Below are 23,701 nucleotides of genomic sequence, written 5' to 3'. Positions count from 1 at the left end.
TATTGAGCATTTAGTCTCTTTCAGGCGTGATACAGAATAGCAAGCTTTGGGAACGGTGCAGAGAACAAGGTAGACACAGTCCCTGCCGTCAGGTGGCTCACACTCTCTCCTCAGTGAGTACGTCAGTGACAGCTTTGCTCAGTGTCTCTTGGTTTGAATTTACAAGGTAGAGGATCTGATGGGTACAGCTCATCTTGCTGTGGCCAACCTTAGCAGTCACAGGTGTTGGCCAGATGGACCTAATAACTACCCGTGGAGAGAGCGTCCAGGCTTAGGGACCAAGGGTGGGTTCATGCCCTACAGAACAGGACTGGCGAGACCAGTGGGATCTGTGGACACAGATTCCTCCCGATGGGGGAATGGAGGAAGACACAGGTGCCTGAAATAACCACTTGCTTATTCAGTCAGCCAGGCAACACATATGTAGTGAGCGCCAGCTGTATTCTGTTCTAGGCAGTGGGGATTCAGCAAGGAGCAGCTAGAAATCCTCGTTGGCCGAGAGATGAAATTCTAGCACATGACATTCTTGGTTGTGGGGAGCTGAGGCTCTGCTCTAAGTTGGGGCGGTAACATTCCGATGAAAGTAAGATTCCAATTTCCCTGCCATCTTCCGAATGAAATCAGAAATACCAGCGACAATGTCTTGTGAATCTCCTAGCCCGGTCTGTAGTGGTTCCTTGTCTAGGACAGGTCTCTGATAAGGATCCAGATTCCTAGGTAGCGCTGTAGAGCATTCTTCCAAAAGCCAAGGCCTTCTGCCTTCCCTTTGGTTCTTCAGGGCTTCCGTGGTGGAGGGGAGAGCACAGATTGCGCATTGTGGATGGGGGTCATTAGCACATGCAAATTTCCTCTCCCCGTGACCTGTGCAGCCTGGCTTCTTAAAGTCAATACTTATAAAATATTAAGCCAGATGAATCAGGGGAATAAAAGAAACTGATATTTTTATTCCACGTTAGAGAGCTTTGGGGCATCCTTTTCATGCCCTTCTTTTAGGCGTCAAGTATTGTATTAGCTAGTAACCCTTGGTTCAGCTTTTACATTTCAATGTGTTTGAGGCATGATTAGCATTTGTTAGAAACAGGGCTTCTTTCTACCCCAAAGGCCTTTCATCTGAAGCCAGGGCTCTTCCCCCACAATGGATTTTAAACACCACCCAGATAGTTCATAGGAAGCTTCCAGCCCAGCTATTTCCCTCCCAAAGTAAGGGCGAGAACGGGTGGTGGGTTAGTGCTGTGGGCTACAGCCAGACGGGGACTGGATTTCAGTGACCGTGTTGGGGGAAGGAGATAGGAGGGAGACAGGGTCCCCGGATCAAGGAGGGACCATAGCTCTGCGAAGCCTACTTTGGGGCCTCTGTGTTATAAAGAGCAAGGACATGGGTTTTAGAATCAGACTGGCCAGCTTTAAATCCTGGCTTTACTGTTTACTAGCTATGTGACTGTGGACAGGATCCTGACCCTTTTGCACTACAGTTTCTGCGTTGGTAAAATGAGGGTGATGGGGATGTCGCCTGCTGGGTCATTCGGAGTGCAGCACGGGACAGTGGTGGTGTGGCGCCTAGCTTCGGGCGTGTAATTGGCATTCAGGAAGCGGCTGCTGTGGACTTCGCTGTTGGCTCTCACCCCCTCCTCTGAGCAGGCTTCCTTCCCCTCTTACCATCATCTGCCTCTCTGCTCTGTTCAAAGTTCAGCCATCCCTACTCAGCAACACCATTTACCAGCTCCTCCTAAGGGGCCCGTCTTAATGTCAGCACACCTCCCGGGGCATCCATCGTAACTGGACATTGCCTTTCTCTTTCCAGTTTTCTGGGCTCGATGCCTCTGACAGTGTTGAGCCTTTGGGAGTTGCCGTGGGCCACCAAAGCCAGCTGCCGCTCAGTATCACGGGCTGTGTTTTCCCCAGGCTAGGGGTCCAGGGCTAATTTGCATTATTAACTTAAAACTATCTGAGTCAGGGGCGCCTGGGCGGCTCAGTTGGTTAAGCGACTGCCTTCGGCTCAGGTCATGATCCTGAAGTCCCTGGATCGAGTCCCGCATCGGGCTCCCTGCTCGCCAGGGAGCCTGCTTCTCCCTCTGACCCTCCCCCCTCTCATGTGCTCTCTCTCTCTCATTCTCTCTGTCTCAAATAAATAAATAAAATCTTTAAAAAAAAAAAAACTATCTGAGTCAGTCTGGAGCCCTGAACAGTGCCCCCAACCTCACACCTGTCACCCCTGCCCAGACACTCTGCTCCCAGGGGGCAAAAGAGACCCTAGCAGTGACGTTCTTGGTTGTGGGGAGCTGAGGCTCTGCTCTAAATTGGGGCGGTAACATTCCAACAATGGGCAGTAGTACCGACTTGCAGCAATAAGTGAGTTTCTAAAAGCTCTGTACAAATTGCGCTTTCATGAATCATGTTTGGGGTGGGAGTATCCGTCGCGGGGAACAATGACTATTTCAAGAATCCAAGATTGCAAAGTGTAAAGAAACTGAAGATGCCCGCATCCCGAGTTCCACCTCCTCATCTGATGATTCAAAACGAGGCTGGGAGGTGGGAAGTACCAGCCGGGGGCATCATTAATAACAACCCTGGACACTGGAAAGTTACAAGTACGGAAATCACCTCCTGCTGTACCTGGTTCACTTAGATGTTCATATAGTGGGTTTATGTAAAGCAAGGGTCACCCATAGGGCTTCCTCAAACCCAAGTCGGGTTCCCTTCACCTCCCTGCCCCTTCATCATCACCCCAGGCTTCTTGATGTTTGACTCCCTCCATGCAGCTCCACCGATCTGAAATAAGAGGGTTAAACAAGACCCATGAGGTCATCCCCCTCCCGCCTGGCCCTTTCCTTCCCCCGCGTCTGTATCTTATGTCCACCTCAGCCTTTCTTGTGCAGGGAGGGTCCCGCAGGCCTTGCCCCCTCTCTCTTCCATAGATCAGCGTGTCTCCCGCGGCTGCCGAATTGGAGCTTAACGGAGTGCCCACCCCCTTATCATCCAAACACCCGGAGGCACCTGCTGCTGCCAGAGCCAGTTCGAAGTTTAATCTACTGCAGAGCTAGAAGCAGTCTAGCCCCCCGCCTCTGCCGTGGTTTGTCTCTGTGAGCCCAAGCGTGCTATCAGCTGTCCACACTGTTTCCCCTGGAAACCCCAAGGCGTGTGGGTTATCGGCCCCACGTGGCCCCTGTGTGCTTGGACAGGGGCCCGGCGCGTGGTGTTCCTGCTGTGAGCTTGCTCCTCCTGCCCGAGCTCCCCGAGCTTCTCACAGGCTCCATGGGAGTGACCTCTGGTGATTGGGAGCCACCTCTAGTAAGAGAGGGCGAGCATCCCTCCATCAGTTCAATAGAACAAATCCAAGGCAGCACAAGGGGAAAAAGTGAGAAGCCACCAGAGAAAGTCACACGTATAGTGATGAGTCATTCAACAAACATTCCTTACTCCCCACTCTCTGAACTCCCCATGTCACGTGTGCAGAATATGGACTCAGAAACGCATTGAAGTGCAGTGCTTAGAAATCATCTGGTCTGACCTCCTCATGGTTGGGGATCAGATGGGGAAACTGAGGCTCATAGTCTTTTCCAGGAGGCGGTTAAAACCCAAACATCCGAAGAGTGACGTGAAGTTCAGTAGCTCTGCCGTGTGGCTCAGACACGGGCAGAGGGCGGACGGAAATAGGTCTGAGGTGTAGCCAGGGGTCAGGTAAGGCCTTTGGGCGGGACCGTGGAATGTTTGGTGGGCAGAGAGAAGGGAAGCGGGCACCCATGCAGACCGTATAGGAGTGTGAGCAAGGGCTCAGGGCAGGAAGCAACTGTGACAGATGGGCGTGGCTGGAGCAGAGAGTTTCTGTGGGGCAGTGGTGAGGGCCCGGCTTAGAGAGCAGTGTAGGATAGGGGTCAGGTTCTGGAGTTGGACACACCAGGATCCCAGTCCTGGCTCTACCAGCACCTCGGGCTTATCTTCTGTGCCTCAGATTCCTCATCTGTAAAATGAGAAGAATAACAGTTCTTACTTCAAGAGGTTATTTATTTATTTATTTATTTATTTATTTATTTATTTATTTATTAAGATTTTATTCATTTACTTGACAGAGAGAGAGGGAACACAAGCATGGGGAGTGAGAGAGGGAGAAGCAGTCTTCCTACTGAGCAGGGAGCCCGATGCGGGGCTCGATCCCAGGACCCTGGGATCATGACCTGACCAAAGGCAGACGCTTAACGACTGAGCCACCCAGGCACCCCGAGGTTATTTTTTTAAAGATTTTATTTATTTGAGAGAGTGAGAGAGGGAGCATGAGCAGGGGGAGAAGGAGAAGCAGAAGCAGGCTCCCCGATGAGCACGGAGCCCCGGGGCTCAGGCTCGATCCCAGGACTCCAGGACGCTGGAATCATGACCTGAGCCGAAGGCAGATGCTTAACAGACTGAGCCACCCATGCTCCCCTTCAAGAGGTTTCTTAAGGATTTTTTTTTAAAGATATTTATTTATTTATTTATGAGACAGAGAGAGATCGAGATTGAGCACGAGCAATGGGGAGGGGCAGAGGGAGAAGCAGACTTTCCACGGAGCAGGGAGCCCAATGCGGGACTCGATCCCAGGACCCTGGGATCACGACCTGAGCTGAAGGCAGGTACTTAACCGACTGAGCCACCCAGGAACCCTGGTTTTTTGAGGATTAAATGAGGTGATGCCCTTGTAAGACTTAGAGCAGTGCCCGATATAGGGTGAACTCTTGATACATTTTACATTGCAGCAGTAGTAGAAGAGGAATTCATAGAGTAACTCCTCCCTGGTGCCTGGCACACGGGATGCCCCCGGTAGGTGCTGCTCTCATGGTGGTTTGGGACCGGGCTGAGGCCATGGGTGAGGGGGAGCCGATGCCAGTTCTGCGTTCTCTGACCAGGGAGAGCCCCACCGTGGGGCATGACGACGCAGAGCCTGGCACTCTCGCCCTCACGCACCCCCCTCCTCAGCTCGGGGACCAGCAAGGCCCTCCCATTCGGCCCACTGTGCGCTCTCGGGCGGGGGTCGAGATGGAGCATGCTCCTGCAGGCTCTGGCACAGGTGTGGTTCTTCCAGGTGGATCGAGGCCGTTGTTTGCTTTGCGCTGGGACAGTCCGGGCTTCCCTTTGTGCTGAGTATGCAGCACCACCAGACCCACAGAGAGAGACCTTGCCCTCCCGCCCCACTTGGCTTCAGCATCGTGAAATGTTTTGATGGGAAGGACTCTGGGTTCTCCCAGCCCCCTCTGGTCCACCTCATTGTCAGCTCCCAATGGCCAGGCCCGTTCCCTGCATGGGCTCGGGGAGTCGCTGAGTAGCTCCCCGGAAGTGCCATGCTGTAAGTGAAGAGGACCCTGCCCCGCCCCAGGAGGCCACCCCTGCCCTAGAGGGCCTAGTGGTGCCCATGGTTAACCCCTCTGTATTATCTGCATCACAGCCAGACCCTTCTTCTCCCTGCGAAGACTCAGAGAAGGACTTGGGATCCAGGCTGGAGCTGGTATCTTGAGGGGAAGAAATCCTCCCCGCTTACAACACCACATCAGGGTCGTTTATTCTAGCAGCTTCTCTGCCCCTTGTCTTCCAATGCCTCGCTGGCTGGGAAACTTTGTTGCCATGGCAATGTCACTCATGTCTCCCCATTCCCTCTCTTTCCTGCTCCCTGGGAGGCAGAGGTAAAGTGTACCTCCCTCCCCTCCCGTCCCTCCCACAGACTGCTCAGGGCCCTCACGCAGATGGCCTGGGCCTCTCGAGTCTGGGTCCCCGAGGTTTCAGAGCTGAGGCCCTTCATAAACAGTTTCCATTTGTCTTGAGCAGGGCATCCCTCCTAGGGAAAGAGAGAGCAATTCCCAGACCCCAGGAAATCCCCGGGCCATAGGGAATGGATCATTTTGCATCATTTCAATTCAGTTGAGCAAACATCTGTTGAGCAATTCTTTTCAGCCAGAGCTGAATTGATGTGACCTGAACCCTCAAGGAATTCCTGGTCCAGTGTGGGAGATGGGAGATGGACACTCAGAACGGAAGGCACAGGTCCACAAACCCGCAAGGCTAGATGTTTCTAGAATCCAGAACTTCCCAGATATTGGAAAAGTCATGTGGTACATACACCATACCTTAAGTAACATCTCCAGGTGGGGCCTGGGCCAGAACCCCATATTCAAATACATGCGTACCTATATTCAAATATTCACATACTATAAATAGCCTCACATCTGTCCATTTAGATCAGATTTGCTACCAAATGAGCTTGATGAAAACCATCCAACTTCAGAGCCTTTTGGATTTTTGGAATTGGGAATAAGGGATTTTAGCCTTCTATTAAGAATTTATTTTTAGGAGAAGCTTCTCTCTATTGAGGCCCAACATAATGAACCAGCTTGGGGCAGAAGCTGGCCAAGAATTCAGAGAACAGGGAAGCTGATCGGCCTCAGCAGCTCCAGTGCAGAGCTGACTCAGAGCCACAGTGTGATGTGCATATAAGGAGGAGGTGGTGTCTTCTTGCCTAGGGGCAAGATCTGAACTGGGCACTGGAGGATCAGTAGGAGTTTGTCAAGCAGAAGGGCAAGAGAGGGCCTAGACCATGGTCGTGTGGGAGTGCTAAGGGTGCTAATGGACTCCTTCTCAGAAAAGTGTTTTTATTCTTTTTAAAGATTTATTTATTTATTTGAGAGAGAAAAAGCACGTGCTCAGGAGCAGTGGGGAGGGCAGTGGGAAAGGAAGAGAATCTCAGGCAGACTCCCTGAGATCATGACCTGAGCCAAAACCAAGAGTCGGCCACTCACGCAACTGAGCCACCCAGGTGCCTCACAGAAAAGTGTTTTTAAATGAATAAAATAAAACAGATAGGATGACCAAGAAAACCAGCTATATGGAAATGCAGTTATAATATTTTTATAATGATATATTCTATAATATATATTTTATATTTTATAATATATTTTATAATATATTTATAATGATATATTAAAAATGTGTTTATTAATGTACTAAATAGCCAAGCCTAGCAACATGTCCAACTGCTAGTCTAATTTTGAAATAATAATATAAATGATCTCTTAGGATAATCTGTAGCACTTCAGGGTGACAGGAAAACATTTGTGATGTTTGTTGGTGACAAAGTCAGAGGTACTGTTAAGATACTGTGGTTTACTGCCTATGTTCAAAATTGAAGGAAATGCCAGAGTTCAGTTAGGAGAAAAAATAGTGATGTCATTTCCACCCCCCCCTCCCCCAAGGTGTTCATAGACCACTGACTTCCACCCCAGATCTGAGGCAGCAGGTTAAGAATCCCTGGTCTGGTCAGGGAGAACTACTTGGGAACAGGCTTGAGTAGGAAAATAGGAAGCATGCTCCAGGTAAGCTGGCGTGAAGTAGCCAAGAGCACAATGGGAGAAAGGCGTGGAAAGGTAGTATCTTGAGGAGATCACATACAATTGGATTTTACTTGCTCCTCAGAAGAAACTTTTTTTATGACAGTCTGTATTTTATAATGACATGTTATGAAAGGAATACATGCTCATTATAGAAAGTGAAGGGGAAAAGAAAGGGGAAGAGAGTCATACAGTGTCAGCAGTCCCCATGAACGTCCAGTTAAGCCCCGTGAACCACGGGAGGCTCTGTGGTACAGTGATGAGCGTGCTGACCTGGGGCCCAGGGATTGAGGGTGTGAATCCTGGCTCTGACCTTCAGCCTTTTTGTCCTGTTTTCTCGTCCGTAAAAGGAAATAATAGTTCCTGTCTCATCGGGTCATTCTGAGAATTAAATAAGTCCATTTGTACAGAGCGCTGGAATGGGCCATAATTAGGACTCAGTAAACACAGGCTTTTATAACATCTTCCCTTCGTTCCTGAGCTCATACCTGGTTTTTGTATTTGCTTAGTTGTAGCCTTCCTATACCTCCACGTATAATTTTATATCCTTCTTCTTTCTCTTAATATTATTTCATAAATATTTTTAATACTCTTATAAACTGTTTATAAGCATTTTAAATACCTAAACAATATTTCATGTGGGTATATGACTCACACTTTTAGGTAAATATTCCCTTATAATTGGACCCTTAGCTTATTTCCAATTTCCCACGGAAAATGTTGAGCAGGCTTCTGTGTGGTTCACCAGCTATTTATTGAGCACATAACTCTGAGTCGGGCCCCGTGCTGGGTATGGAGAGCGCAGAGGTAAATAAGACACTCTTTGTGCCCTGCAGTAACACACACACACCTGTGTTTTAGGATTATAATTTGTCTCACAGTCTGGAGAATGGATGGGAAATGAAGAGTTCTGGAGACAGAGAAACCCCTGAAGAGGCAGGTGGAAAAAGGGGTTGACTTCGAACAGTCACAATGGGAGTAGAAAGGAGGGGACGGTGGGCAAGCAGGTCAAGGGGTCAGAACCCGGCCACTGATGGGTTATAGTGAGTGGATTCAGTGAGGGAAGCCAAGGAAAAGTCACAGGTGTCTTCCGCTGGGAGCTTGCGGAGCTGAGTGGGGTGAAGTGGAGTGGTTCAGAGCTTTGGTGCCCAGTGGATCTCTGAGTTCAAGCCCAGCTCTGGCATTTATTACCTGTGGTCTTGAACAAGTTCTGTCGATGTTCTAAGCCTCAGTTTCCCCATCTGTAAAGAGGGACAAATACTGCATCTTCTTCCTAGAAGCATGACGGCCCAATCAGATTAGGAGAAATATCCAGCACGTGTGGTGCAGTGGGCATAATGAGGCCGTGTGGCAGGTCAGGGCCATTCTAAGCACTCTGGGTGTATTAATTCATCTCCTCTTCGGAGATGGAGCCTGCCCGCCGTTACTTTGTCACTGGGAATGACACTGTACAGATGGGCCCCCCTCTGGTACCCAGGCCTCTCTTGGGCAGCTGAGATCCGTGGTGTAGATCTGTGGTTTGCGTGGTCAACGCTAGGATTTGGATCTGACATTCTCCCCGCTGCCTGTACCCCTTGAGGGCGATCACGTGGCCATGTGGGCCAATGGTTAGGGCCCTACCCTGGGGGGAAGAACATCTAGATAGCAGGGGTGGCTTTGTAGCCGACTCAGCGAGCAACCTTGCACTGATCCCTCAACCTCAGTTTACTGACCTGAGAAATGGCTCAGCCTGACTCTTGACGTGAGTAGGAAGAAAAGGTGTCCAGAGGCAAGCTTTGAGTTTTGCAGGGAAGCATGCCTTACAGCGTGTCAGGGAAACTCAGTGCATATTCCAGGGGGCAACTCTTGGGTTCTGATATCACAGTGTGTGTCCTGAGAATTATCTCAAGTTCTGTCTGTCATCTCCTTCTTCTCCCGTCTTTCCTTTCTTGGTCGCTCGTGTTTTAAAATCTGAGATTCACTCTTCTTCTGACCACATAGCCCACCCATCCATTCATTCGTTTAGTGAATATGAACTGGGCAACTAGAATAACATGCACTGGCCACTGAGGAGGTGAGAAGTGGGGCTTTAGAGAGAAGGATGGCTTAGCTCCTGCCCTGACGGGGTTTGAAATCTAGTGGGAGCAGAAAGACATCTAAGCAACGAGCTGAAATAGGCACATTTACAAGTGTCTTAGTACAGAGGGACATACCGGGGGCCTTAGGAGCCCTGGGGAAGATTAATTCCACATAAAGGAGCCGGGGAAGGTGTAAGGAGGAGACATTCGAGGTGCTCTTTGACAGGAGAGTGTCCAGAGTAGAGGAAGGAAGGGCTCCTTCTCCACAGGGAAGCCCAAGACACTCAGGGAAGCAGGGGCAGTGTGCAGAGGTCTAGGTGAACAGGAGGGGCAGAGGGTGGCATTGAGACATGAGACCCCCTTCTTGCCTCTCACTCTCTTTTTTGTGCCTCTCATTTTCTTTTTCTTCTTATGTCTCTCCTACTCCTTTTTGGCTTTAGCTGAGTCTGATTTCTCCTCTCTTGTCTGTATCATCCTCACCACCCTCCTCCCTCTGCTTGTCTGCCTTTCTTCTTCCCCTTCCTCTTTATATTTGATAGGCTAACAGATTGCACGGCGGGTGACTGTTCCGTGAGCGGGGCCCTCAGCTCCTGTGGCAACCATGCCTAGCCGTACCTCCCAACACCCACACTGCAGGCCTGGCGGGATGGCATCTGCAGGTTTCCGCCATTAGCCTCTGTCCTTCGGTGACAGCCAAGAAAATTTATACACCCTGTTGGCTGTGGCCGTATGTTGTCATAACCTGGGTCATTTCCTCATTTAATACCATCCATAAACTCCAATAAAACTGTCCTGGAGTCCCATAGTCCAGAAAAGGAGAGGCACTGGGTTTGGAAGCGTGTGAAAGGGAAGGGAGTGAGGAGGGCGGGGTGGAAGGTGAGGATCCAGCAGGTGAAGGTTAGACTTGAGCCTGAAACCCAGGCAGGGCACCCAGCCCACATCCCACCTGATGAGTGCCTTTTTTCCTTTCCTGCTGCCCACCCTTGGTCCTGTTGCTGACTGCAGTGTGTCAGATCCTCCCCAAGGGGGTGGTCGCTGTCCTGGGACCCTCCTCCAGCCCGGCCTCCAGCTCCATCATCAGCAACATCTGTGGGGAGAAGGAGGTGAGTGCTCTACCAGGTTGGGGGACCCTCTGCGGGCTGGCAACCCGTGCCCCGGGCCCAAAAATATCACGGATTCTCGAGGTCTGGAAGAGCCTCTTTGGGCCTGGTTGGTGTTACCAATAACAACAACATCACAACATTGAAAAGAAGTGGTCCTTTGTTGGGCATTTATTTTTCCCAGGTGGCTTGGGTGGAGGAGACACAGAGGAGAGGTGTCACAACAGGATTTTCAAACTGAGCTCCTCTGGGTCTTTGAGTCCCCAGGGGGCCCCTTGTTAGAGGTGGGTAGAGGGAGAGGCTGTGGTAGGTAGTAGTCCGGGAGGCACCGAGAGGGCGGGAGTCTGAGCTCCCCAGGAGCTGCTTCGTGACTATCCGTTTAGATATCGGGATTCTGGCGAAGAATGCCTTTGGGAGGAGGCGCTTCTACATTTTATTGCTAAAATAAAGTTGGAAACCTCTGTCTTATAAATTCTCTAGAAAAAAGTTTTCTTTCATTTTCTACCCCATTCACCAATTCCAGTATTTACTTCTTCAGTCAGTGAATTCTTCCTCAGGTGTCACCTGGACTTAGAGCCTCTCTAGTTTCAGTGTTGAGTTCATTTCCTTTGGCTCCAGCTCCATGGGGGATAAAGACAGTCGGGGATGAGTTTCTGAATAATAGCCTGCTCCCTGTTCCATCAGCTCTCTCCTTCCTCTTCCCCTGGAGAAAACAAAGTCAAAAGTTTGTTTTTGCTTAGCTCATTGCTGGAATCCTTCCTAGCTTCTCCTAGAATCTGTCTGCCCCTTCACAAAAATCCCTGGGAGACGGTGGCAAATATCCGCTCAGCCTCTCTCTGGCCTCAAGGGCCTTCTAGCCGGGTTCTTGAGAACAGATGGAGCTTGGTGGTAGGGGACGCAAGGTCAGGAGCCAGGGAAGGGACAGGCCAGAGGGACAGAGGAAGGAAGGATCAATCTTGCACCTCCTGGGGCCTGGAGGCTCAGCCTTCCAGAAACGTTAGCTTTGGGAGGATCTGATTCTAGACATAGGAGAAAACCCACTGTAGGACAGACACCTCCTCAGCAAGCTGTCTCTACCGTACACCCTCTGGAACCTACCCCCTTGATATCACCACTTCTTTTTATGATCAGTAGGCTTGGCGAGTCCCTGTCGCTTGGGGCAAAATAGTTATCTTCCCTATTTCATGAACCCACTCTCAGCATCATGACCTGCACTTTAAAGTGTTGGGCTGCCCTACCCCAGTCCTGTGGTTGGTTTTGCTGCCCCAGGGCTGGGCCACTGCCCTGTAGACTAAGCCCCCTTAGTCTTTTTTGCCCCGGGCCAGGTCTCTGTTGAGAGCTCCCCATCCCTATACCCTCAGATGTCCTGAAAGATGACTCTTGACCCATCCCAGGCCAAAAAAGGAGCTTCTGCCCCTACTGTATCCCTCCATCCACCCATATCTCAGAGGCCCCGGCCCCACAAAGTTAGAGCTGATGTTTAATTTAAATCTTTCTTGCCATGCTCCAAGTAGCAGCTCAGATCTGTGGCAGGCTGTTATTCCAGCACCAGTCACTGGACTGGGATCTTCACCAAGTGAGGTTGCCAAGACTTCAGCTACCCATTTCCTCTTTTCTCCTCCCTCCCTGCCTCCCATCACACTGCCTCACTGTTCCTTACGGTTACCCTCCCAACCCCCACTCCAGAATGGCCTCCTTGTGGGCTTCAGTGACACGTTTCCCTTAACCCTGTTTGGCATTTCAGGCCAGAGGCAGAGACCCTGATTTACAACCATCTCCCCTACGCTGCCACTTTGGCCTCTGTGCCAGTGACCAGCCAGCCAGGTCGTGCTGCCCTGGGAACGGCCAGCCGGTTACCCCTCCTTTGTCTAGTCATGTCCCTTCCAGAGCAACCTCTCCTCTCCGTTCAGATTATGCATTTCTTTTCATATTATATGAGGCTGAACTGGCTCACACTGATTCCCCTCCACTCCAGGGAAAAGGAATGGAGTTCTCACCAAAGAGTTCATTCCTTTAAATGCTGCTAACAGCTCTTTGGCCTGTGGCTGGCTGCGTTCTGCCTCACCTCTCCTTCCCCACACACCTCCACAGTGACTTGCTGGGATGCATTTGCAATTGCAAATCAATTATGGATTGATCTTTGTCCTAGAGAAAACCAGCAGGATCCGCCTGGGCCATCCCTGCCTGGGCCCATCAGAGCAGCTCGCTGATTCTCCAGCAGCCTTCAAGATGGCAGGCTGTGCTGGAAACTTCCCACCAACTCCACTTCCTGGAGGGGTCCCTCATCCCTCACACCCCTGCAAGGACAGCCTCAAGAGCTTTTCCAGGAGCCCCTAGATTTGGGGAGAAGGGGGGAAGGAAAGGTGAGACGGCATTGCTGGAATACTTGTAACATTTTAGGTCCTGAGCTATAATGCCCTTCATATGCAGGCTCTCATTTCATCCTCCCAAAGAGCCACAAACCACCCATTAGCATATCCGTCCTAAGGAAGCATAGACAGGTTCAGCAGTTGGCCCCAAATCATACAGCAGAACCTAGATGCAAACCCGAGTCTATGACCTGTAAAACCCATTTGTCCTTCATTTTCCTGAGTATCTTTCCTGATCCATCTCTAGGATCTGTGGCTTGAAGGGTATTTCTACAGGTCCATTCTGTTGGGGGTAAGTTAGCTGGAACCCTGTAGGCCGGATGGCCACACAAGGAGGGCCTGGGTCAGAGATGCTCAAATGTGTAAGCCAGCCAGCCTGGCCACCCTGCCCCCCTGCCCCTGCCTGGCCTTGGCCTCCATCTTGCCCCTTTGTGACCTGTTTTTCCTTTCAAGGTGCATTGGTTATTCTTTTTAGACAGATTGTATGGAGTGCAAAATACAAGCTGGGAAGAAAGACCCTTTATGACACTCCTCAGATCAACCTCCCTCTTCTGAGTCTTCTCTCATAACTCACTAGGCTCTCTCCAGGTCTGCATTTTTCAGTCTCTCTGTGGTTCAAGGGCTAATCCTAGCTGGATTCAGGAATTTTCTCCCTAGTTTCTGCTAAATCTTTCCCTTCCCTTCCCTCAGTCTCAAAGGAGCTCCAGTCTCTGGCTGAGCTCTCCCAGAATCTTAACAGGACAAGGTAGCAGAATCCTACAGACACCATTCAGCATCCTCCCAGACTCTGGGCCAGCCCCAGCCAAGACAATTTCTGCAGTCATTTCTAAATAACCCACTCTAGGGGCGCCTGGGTGGCTCAGTAGTTAAGCATCTGCCTTCGGCTCAGGTCATGATCCCAGGGTCCTGGGATCGAGCCCCGCATGGGGCTCCTTGCTCCGCGGGAAGCCTGCTTCTCCCTCTCCTACTCCCCCTGCTTGTGTTCCCTCTCTCACTGTGTCTCTCTCTGTCAAATAAGTAAATAAAATCTTTAAAAAAATAAAAAAATAAATAAATAACCCACTCTAGGAGCCAGTGAACTCACCACCAGGAAGTTCTTCCTGCTCTCTACCCTCAATCTTACTTGCTTTAACATCATTCAAACCCCATGCTCGCTGTGACTTGGCCCTCCCATAGCATGCTGGTCCTAAGGGAGGACATGAGTTGAGGTTTCCTGAGTCCCATCTCCGGTAGAAGCACCAAGTAGCTCTCCTGGCTCTGGGTACCAGGGATGAGGGTGACAAAATAAAATCAAGGTGGATGGCAGCTTATTATGCTTTAACTTTCCTATTACCTACCCAATAGCTTAAGCTACCAATACAGCAGCATCTGGGCCTGTTAATATCTCTTCCCTGGAGAAGAGAGGCAGGAGGTGGGGACAATGCCTCCTGGAAATGTCAGTAATAGATACAGAGGGAAGCTGACACTGTCCTAATGAAGCCAGATCACGTTTTTATTTACCTGGCTCCACTCGGAGGCTCTCTGGACGGCTTCTCAGCCTGCGGTGCTCCCCGCTCCGTGTGCATGTCTGCGGAGGAACCCATCCCAGGCTGTCACACAGGAAGTTTGCTGGGAGCTGGTTTGTACACACTTGTCGACCAGGCTGGGCTGATGGGGCTCCTTTCTTAGTCCCCAGGGCAGTGTTTTTCTCTTTTTACTGCCTCTGCTCTGATATATTAACTACCAATAAAATATCATAAGGATTATGGCTTCGAGAGCCTTTTGTCTGGCTGCCTAGCAGTGGGCAGTTGCTCTGAGAATAAAGACCATGATTTTGCCCCCTTGGGGCCACAGACCCCAGCACCAAGGTCCAGAGCACATTTATACAGGTCTCTGGCCAGCGGGTTCTCATCCTGGGTGTTCCTATTTTAAGCATCGTCCAGGACGTCATCTTGTCTTCCTCCTGGGGCGTGGGTGTCCTGAGTCCTGCAAGCTCCATCTCCATGGGAGTGTGGCAAAGGTCTTACCTAGAAGAACCCACCATCCACAGCCTCACCTTCCTCGTGCCTGCTCTCCTTTGCATTCATTCTGGATCCTCCCTGCTGCCTGTTTTTGCTCCTCCTCCCAGGTCCCTCATTTCAAAGTGGCCCCCGAGGAGTTTATCAAGTTCCAGTTCCAGCGATTCACAACCCTGAACCTCCACCCCAGCAACACGGACATCAGCGTGGCTGTCGCTGGGATCCTGAACTTCTTCAACTGTACCACCGCCTGCCTCATCTGTGCCAAAGCAGAATGTAAGCTTTCCCCCTCCACTCCGCCCCAGGCGTCCCCACTTGTTTGTGGATTTCACCCTGGTGGCTTTGGCCTTGGCCGCGGATCCACCAGGAAGGGGAGGGCTCCCTCAGATGGCGGGGGTGATGATCAGCCACTTTAGGCATTCCCACGTGTCCTTGGCTGTTTGCCTGTGTGTGTGTGCGTGTGTGTGTGTGAGAGAGAGAGAGAGAGAGAGAGAGAGAGAGAAAGAGAGAGCGCGCGCGCAAGCAGTCCAGAAACACCCTTTCCCAGGCATGGGTGGAACAGAGAGAACTGGGTTACAGGGAGACTGGCCAACCTCTCAGTCTTTTTGCATCTGCAAACTCAATTCCCACATTTTCAGCCTCATTGTGAAGGAGCTACAAAAAGAGAGAGAGAGGGAAAATATAAAATTGGATGCATTTTGTATTTGATGGGCTGAAGAGCTTCTTCCCCTGGAGAGCGGGTTTTGCTGATGGAACAAGGTCCAAGGGCAATGCCTGATAAAGCATTTTTTTGCAAATGCAGGTTTTAGAAATACAGTTTATCTGACTCTCAGACAATTTGTAATGTAAATTTAGTGTTTATGAGATTCAGCTAATTTGAGCCAGCACTTTCTAGCAAATCTGTGCATCTGCATGCTCCCAGTGACAGCTGTGCACCCACATGTGGTCAGGCAGGTGCTGGGCACTGCCTGCCTCTGGGGCCCTGTACCCGAGCCCCATACATCTGTATCCTGTGCAGCTCGCCTGCAGGTCTGGGTGGGCTGGCCGACGAACGTCCTCCCCGTCAGGGCTCCTGTTTATATGGGTTCTTAGAACTGCTCTCCCCACTTAAGTCCTTTTTCCACCCTGGAATCGCTCCAGCATCTGTAAACAACAGCTCCCTCCCAGTCAAGGGTCAAAACCACCTTCTTTACGAGGCATTTGCACCCAACTGCCTCCCTGTGATATGCATTCAATTCCCTTATTTGCATAAACACAGATTTAAGATTTACTCGGTGCTACCCAAGAAAAAGAGTAACTGAGCGCCAACTATGTGTACTTTTTATATAGCTTATTTAATTATCACAATGACCCAGTGGGTTCGGAGGTGTTGGAGTTCCCCATGTCAAGGTTGACTCAAACTCAAAATCAGTGCAGACACGGAACATTTCCATCATCAGAGAGAGTTCTACTGGACAGCACTGCTTTAGATGTTAAGTGTTTTGTGGCTGAAATAAAAAATAAAAAGGAGAAATGTTTGGATAAACACTTCACTCTGTTTCACCCTCACGGAGATCCACATCACACATTACCATGGATACGCTGAGTTGTCCTCTGGCCAAAACAACTGTTTACCTCGTCTCTTCCAAATAGGATGGACCATAAGTCCCAAAAGGATACTGATTGAAAAGGCCACGGGATGCTAGTATTTGATACAACGTTGTTGGGGAACATGGCATTCCACCAGGTGGCCCTCCTCCTGTGGCATCTTCCAACCACTGTATGGTGGAACCAAACCAAGGATTCTCTCCCTGGAAATTTCGGCCACCTGCCCATTCAGGCAGGACTCAACTGGTGGGCCCCATGTGTACAGCAGGAATGTTAAGAGACAGAGGACAGACCATAACTCTCTCCTGGCAAAGATTCTCCTGCTGCCTTCCTCCTGCGGGGTCCAGTGTCTCACCAGCCTGATGGGAAGTTCCTTCTTGTGTCAAGCCACAGTCCCTCTTGCTCGTAGGGTGAGCCCTGCTCTCTCCGCTTCAGCTCTTCCTGTTTGCTGAGCATCTACCGCGCACAGAGGTCTCTGCCTCCTAGGCCAGGGCTCTTTCCCTTAGAATCATGACCTTCCTTGACATTCATATAATTCCTTGCAGATGGCAAAGCACTTTCGCATACATTTTCCCATTTTATCTCCCTCCTCCCTAGTCATTCTAGAGCCAAGAAAACAGAGTCTTGGAGATGTTAAGGGCCTTGCTTGAGGTCACACAGCTGGTACATGGCAAACCAAGACTCCAATTCAGGTCCTTTGACTTGGGATTTCTTCCTCCATGAGCCCTCCTACCCTCTGGTCCGCACAGACAACCCCAGAACAGCGGCTCAGGGCAGGCTCTGCCTGGCAGGTCCGGTGCCCTTCGAAGGGCAGAGATCTCTCTAGAACAGTGTGTCCCCTTGCTCCCTCGAGAAGGGTGCAGGATGGCTGAGCACAGACATGGTCCTGAAGAGGATGAGCCTGCCTGAGAAGCCAGAGGGACCAGGCCACAGCCCAGGCAGGACTCATCAACCACACAGTACTGCCTCTTCTTGAAGAACTCATCCACTGAGGCTGCCAAGTGACTCCGGCCCCAAATACCGGGACCCAGGGAAGGAAGGTAGGGCAGAGCAGGAGAAGTTCAAGGGCAAAGAGGATTAAAATCTAATTAAAGGATGAAGAAATCAGGGACTGAAGGGAAATGCGGCTCAGAGCTGGGGAGGAGACACTCTTCCATCTTCCTTATTAATACAGGGCCAAGAGACGCTGCATGTCGAATTAGAAACAAGCATCTAATTCTATTTACCAGCCGTCAAAATTAGGCAAAACAGAGACCATTCCACAGGGAATCACACCACTTCTTTCCTTTCTTTCCAAAAGTAGAGTTTTAATAAGCAGGTTTTGGACCAAGGAGAGTTGTGGTTTTTTTTGTTTTTTTTGTTTATTTTTTTTTATTCTTATGTTAATCCCCATACATTACATCATTAGTTTTAGATGAAGTGTTCCATGATTCATTGTTTGTGCATAACACCCAGTGCTCCATGCAGAATGTGCCCTCCTCAATACCCACCACCAGGCTAACCCATCCTCCCACCCCCCTCCCCTCTAGAACCCTCAGTTTGTTTTTCAGAGTCCATCGTCTCTCATGGTTCGTCTACCCCTCCGATTTCCCCCGCTTCATTCTTCCCCTCCAGCTACCTTCTTCTTCTTCTTTTTTTTTCCCTTAACATATATTGCATTATTTGTTTCAGAGGTACAGATCTGAGATTCAACAGTCTTGCACAATTCACAGCGCTTACCAGAGCACATACCCTCCCCAGTATCTATCACCCAGTCACCCCATCCCTCCCACCCCACCCCCCACTCCAGCAACCCTCAGTTTGTTTCCTGCAATTAAGAATTCCTCATATCAGTGAGATCATATGATACATGTCTTTCTCTGTTTGACTTATTTCACTCAACATAATACCCTCCAGTTCCATCCATGTCGTTGCAAATGGCAAGATCTCATTCCTTTTGATGGCTGCATAATATTCCATTGTATATATATATACCACCTCTTCTTTATGCATTCATCTGTCGATGGACATCTTGGCTCTTTCCACAGTTAGGCTATTGTGGACATTGCTGCTATAAACATCGGGGTGCACGTACCCCTTCGGATCCCTACTTTTGTATCTTTGGGGTAAATACCCAGTAGTGCAATTGCTGGATCATATGGTAGCTCTATTTTCAACTTTTTGAGGAACCTCCCTACAGTTTTCCAGAGTGGCTGCACCAGCTTGCATTCCCACCAACAGTGTAGGAGGGTTCCTCTTTCTCCGCATCCCCGCCAACATCTGTCATTTCCTGACTTGTTAATTTTAGCCATTCTGACTGGTGTGAGGTGGTATCTCATTGAGGTTTTGATTTGGATTTCCCTGATGCCGAGCGATATTGAGCACTTTTTCATGTGTCTGTTGGCCATTTGGATGTCTTCTTTGGAAAAATGTCTGTTCATATCTTCTGCCCATTTCTTGATTGGATTCTTTGTTCTTTGGGTATTGAGTTTGATGAGTTCTTTATAGATTTTGGATACTAGCCCTTTATCTGATATGTCATTTGCAAATATCTTCTCCCATTCTGTCGGTTGTCTTTTGGTTTGTTGACTGTTTCCTTTGCTTTGCAAAAGCTTTTTATCTTGATGAAGTCCCAATAGTTCATTTTTGCCCTTGCTTCCCTTGCCTTTGGCGATGTTTCTAGGAAGAAATTGCTTCAGCTGAGATCAAAGAGGTTGCTGCCTGTGTTCTCCTTTAGGATTTGGATGGACTCCTGTCTCACATTGAGGTCTTTCAACCATTTGGAGTCTATTTTTGTGTGTGGTGTAAGGAAATGGTCCAGTTTCATTCTTCTGCATGTGGCTATCCAATTTTCCCAACACCATTTGTTGAAGAGACTGTCTTTGTTCCATTGGACATTCTTTCCTGCTTTGTCAAAGATGAGTTGACCATAGAGTTGAGGGTCCATTTCTGGGCTCTCTATTCTGTTCCATTGATCTATGTGTCTGTTTTTGTGCCAGTACCATGCTGTCTTGATGATGACAGCTTTGTAATAGAGCTGGAAGTCCGGAATTGTGATGCCGCCGGCTTTGCTTTTCTTTTTCAACATTCCTCTGGCTATGCGGGGTCTTTTCTGGTTCCATACAAATTTTAGGATTATTTGTTCCATTTCTTTGAAAAAAGTGCATGGTATTTTGATGGGGATTGCATTGAATGTGTAGATTGCCCTAGGTAGCATTGACATCTTCACAATATTTGTTCTTCCAATCCATGAGCATGGAACGTTTTTCCATTTCTTTGTGTCTTCCTCAATTTCTTTCATGAGTATTTTATAGTTTTCTGAGTACAGATCCTTTGTCTCTTTGGTGAGATTTATTCCTAGGTATCTTACGGTTTTGGGTGCAATTGTAAATGGGATCGACTCCTTAATTTCTCTTTCTTCTGTCTTGTTGTTGGTGTATAGGAATGCCACTGACTTCTGTGCATTGATTTTATATCCTGCCACTTTACTGAATTCCTGTATGAGTTCTAGCAGTTTTGGGGTGGAGTCTTTTGGGTTTTCCACATAAAGTATCATATCATCTGCAAAGAGTGAGAGTTTGACTTCTTCTTTGCCAATTTGGATGCCTTTGATTTCTTTTTGTTGTCTGATTGCTGTGGCTAGGACTTCCAATACTATGTTGAATAGCAGTGGTGATAGTGGACATCCCTGCCGCGTTCCTGACCTTAGGGGGAAAGCTCTCAGTTTTTCCCCATTGAGAATGATATTCACTGTAGGTTTTTCATAGATGGCTTTTATGATATTGAGGTATGTACCCTCTATGCCTATACTCTGAAAGTTTTGATCAAGAAAGGATGCTGTACTTTGTCAAATGCTTTTTCTGCATCTATTGAGAGGATCATATGGTTCTTGTTCTTTCTTTTGTTAATGTATTGTATCACGTTGATTGATTTGCGGATGTTGAACCAACCTTGCAGCCCAGGGATAAATCCCACTTGGTCGTGGTGAATAATCCTTTTAATGTACTGTTGGACCCTATTGGCTAGTATTTTGGTGAGAATTTTTGCATCCATGTTCATCAGGGATATTGGTCTGTAATTCTCCTTTTTGATGGGGTCTCTGTCTGGTTTTGGGATCAAGGTAATGCTGGCCTCATAAAATGAGTTTGGAAGTTTTCCTTCCATTTCTATTTTTTGGAACAGTTTCAGAAGAATAGGTATTAATTCTTCTTGAAATGTTTGGTAGAATTCCCCTGGGAAGCCATCTGGCCCTGGGCTTTTGTTTTTTGGGAGATTTTTGATGACTGCTTCAATTTCCTTAGTGGTTATAGGTCTGTTCAGGTTTTCTATTTCATCCTGGTTCAGTTTTGGTAGTTGATACATCTCTAGGAATGCCTCCATTTCTTCCAGGTTATCTAATTTGCTGGCATAGAGTTGCTCATAATATGTTCTTATAATTGTCTGTATTTCTTTGGTGTTGGTTGTGATCTCTCCTCTTTCATTCATGATTTTGTTGATTTGGGTCATTTCTCTTCTCTTTTTGATAAGTCTGGCCAGGGGTTTATCAATCTTGTTAATTCTTTCAAAGAACCAGCTCCTAGTTTCGTTGATCTGTTCTACTGTTCTTTTAGTTTCTATTTCATTGATTTCTGCTCTGATCTTTATTATTTCTCTTCTCCTGCTGGGTTTAGGCTTTATTTGCTGTTCTTTCTCCAGCTCCTTTAGGTGTAGGGTTAGGTTGTGTACTAGACCTTTCTTGTTTCTTGAGAAAGGCTTGTATTGCTATATACTTTCCTCTTAGGACTGCCTTTGCTGCATCCCAAAGATTTTGAATAGTTGTGTTTTCATTTTCATTGGTTTCCATGTATTTTTTTTAATTCTTCTTTAATTTCCTGGTTGACCCATTCATTCTTCAGTAGGATGCTCTTTAGCCTCCATGTATTTGAGTTCTTTCCGACTTTCCTCTTGTGATTGAGCTCTAGTTTCAAAGCATTGTGGTCTGAAAATAGGCAGGGAATGATCCCAATCTTTTGGTACCGGTTGAGACCTGATTTATGACCTAGGATGTGATCAATTCTGGAGAATGTTCCATGGGCACTAGAGAAGAATGTGTATTCCGTTGCTTTGGGGTGGAATGTTCTGAATATGTCTGTGAAGTCCATTTGGTCCAGTGTGTCATTTAAAGTCTTTATTTCCTTGTTGATCTTTTGCTTAGACGATCTGTCCATTTCAGTGAGGGGGGTGTTAAAGTCCCCCACTATTATTGTATTGTTGTCGATGTGTTTCTTTGCTTTTGTTATTAATCGCCTTATATAATTGGCTGCTCCCATGTTAGGGGCATAGATATTTACAATTGTTAGATCTTCTTGTTGGATAGATCCTTTAAGTAGGATATAATGTCCTTCCTCATCTCTTATTACAGTCTTTGGTTTAAAATCTAATTTGTCTGATATAAGGATTGCCACCCCAGCTTTCTTTTGGTGTCCATTAGCATGGTAAATGGTTTTCCACCCCCTCACTTTCAATCTGGGGGTGTCTTTGGGTCTAAAATGAGTCTCTTGCAGACAGCATACCGATGGGTCTTGTTTTTTAATCCAGTCTGATAGCCTGTGTCTTTTGATTGGGGCATTTAGCCCATTTACATTCAGGGTAACTATTGAAAGATAGGAATTTAGTGCCATTGTATTGCCTGTAAGGTGACTGTTACCGTATATTGTCTGTGTTCCTTTCTGGTCTATGTTGCTTTTAGGCTCTCTCTTTGCTTAGAGGATCCCTTTCAAGATTTCCTGTAGGGCTGGTTTTGTCTTTGCAAATTCCTTTAGTTTTTGTTTGTCCTGGAAGCTTTTTATCTCTCCTTCAATTTTCAATGACAGCCTAGCTGGATAGAGTATTCTTGGCTGCATATTTTTCTCATTTAGTGCTCTGAATATATCCTGCCAGTCCTTTCTGGCCTGCCAGGTCTCTGTGGATAGGTCTGTTGCCAATCTAATATTCCTACCCTTGTAGGTTACATCTCTCTTCTCCCGAGCTGCTTTCAGGATTTTCTCTTTGTCTCTGAGACCCGTAAGTTTTACTATTAGATGTCGGGGAGTTGACCTATTTTTATTGATTTTGAGAGGGGTTCTCTGTGCTTCCTGGATTTTCATGCCTGTTTCTTTCCCCAAATTAGGGAAGTTCTCTGCTATAATTTGCTCCATTATACCTTCTGGCCCTCTCTCTCTTTCTTCTTCTTCTGGGATCCCAATTATTCTAATGTTGTTTCGTCTTATGGTATCGCTTATCTCTCGAATTCTGCCCTCGTGATCCAGTAGTTGTTTATCTCTCTTTTTCTCAGCTTCTTTATTTTCCATCATTTCATCTTCTATATTACTGATTCTCTCTTCTGCCTCATTTATTCTAGCAGTTAGCACCCCCATTTTTGATTGCACCTCATTAATAGCCTTTTTGATTTCTATTTGGTTGGATTTTAGTTCTTTTATTTCTCCAGAAAGGGTTTCTCTAATAACTTCCATATTTTTTTCAAGCCCAGCTACTATCTTTAAAGTGATGATTCTGAACTCTAGATCTGACATCGTACTAATGTCCATATTGAGTAGGTCCCTGGCAGTCGGTACTACCTCTTGTTCTTTTTGTTGAGGTGATTTTTTCCGTCTTGTCATTTTGTGCAGAGGAGAATAGATTAATGAGAGAACAAAATGCTGGCAGAGTAACCACGTCCCCAGAAAATATACTCTAAACAAATCAGAAAAGACCTGAAGCAGTGGGATAAGAAAGGGAAAGAGAGAAAAAAGAGAAAGAAAAAAAAGAAAAAGAAAAAGATAAAGATAAAAACAAAAACAAACAAAACAAAACAACAACAACAACAAAAAAGCCAGAATGTGATCAAATATGATCAGGCTGGTATATAGATTAGTGCCACACACTAGATTTGGGGTGTATTTTGGTCTTTTAGAAGAAAGTGCCTCCCAAAATTTTAAAGAAAGAAAAACTTATATATGTACAAAAATAAGGGTTGATATGATGAAGGGATGGAATATGACTGTAAAGATGGAAATTATAAAAAATTTTATAAAAGGAATTGATAAGAAGTTGTTTGAAAAAAGAAAGAGGATTTAAAAAAAGAAAAAAGAAAAAAAAGGGAGAGGATGTGATCAGGCAGGGGAATAGAAAACACCATATACTAGAGATTTAGGGTATATTTTAATCTGTTAGAAGAAACTATCTCAAAATTTTAAAGAGAGAACAACTTATATATAGAAGCCAAAAATACGGGTAACTACTATGAAG

General features: G+C 47.6%; 1 protein-coding gene across 7 annotated transcripts in view; it reads left to right on the top strand.

Annotated features, from left to right (window-relative positions):
- GRIK4 (glutamate ionotropic receptor kainate type subunit 4) overlaps positions 1 to 23,701 on the top strand; it is a 424,832-nt gene that overhangs the window by 245,351 nt on the left and 155,780 nt on the right. For all 7 annotated transcript variants that reach the window (XM_064577326.1, XM_064577324.1, XM_064577328.1 and 4 more), the window contains 2 exons: positions 10,409 to 10,506; positions 14,980 to 15,145. In XM_064577326.1, the coding sequence (XP_064433396.1) occupies positions 10,409 to 10,506; positions 14,980 to 15,145 (264 nt within the window). The remainder of the gene's footprint in view (positions 1 to 10,408; positions 10,507 to 14,979; positions 15,146 to 23,701) is intronic.

The sequence above is a fragment of the Mirounga angustirostris genome, unplaced genomic scaffold, assembly GCF_029215605.1.
Source record: "Mirounga angustirostris isolate CCGP_5_RB_7025 unplaced genomic scaffold, mMirAng1.0.hap1 SCAF_13, whole genome shotgun sequence".
NCBI classification, from domain to species: Eukaryota; Metazoa; Chordata; class Mammalia; order Carnivora; family Phocidae; genus Mirounga; species Mirounga angustirostris.
The sequence above is the reverse complement of the archived record's forward strand: the minus strand, read 5'-3'. Positions and strand labels throughout refer to the sequence as shown.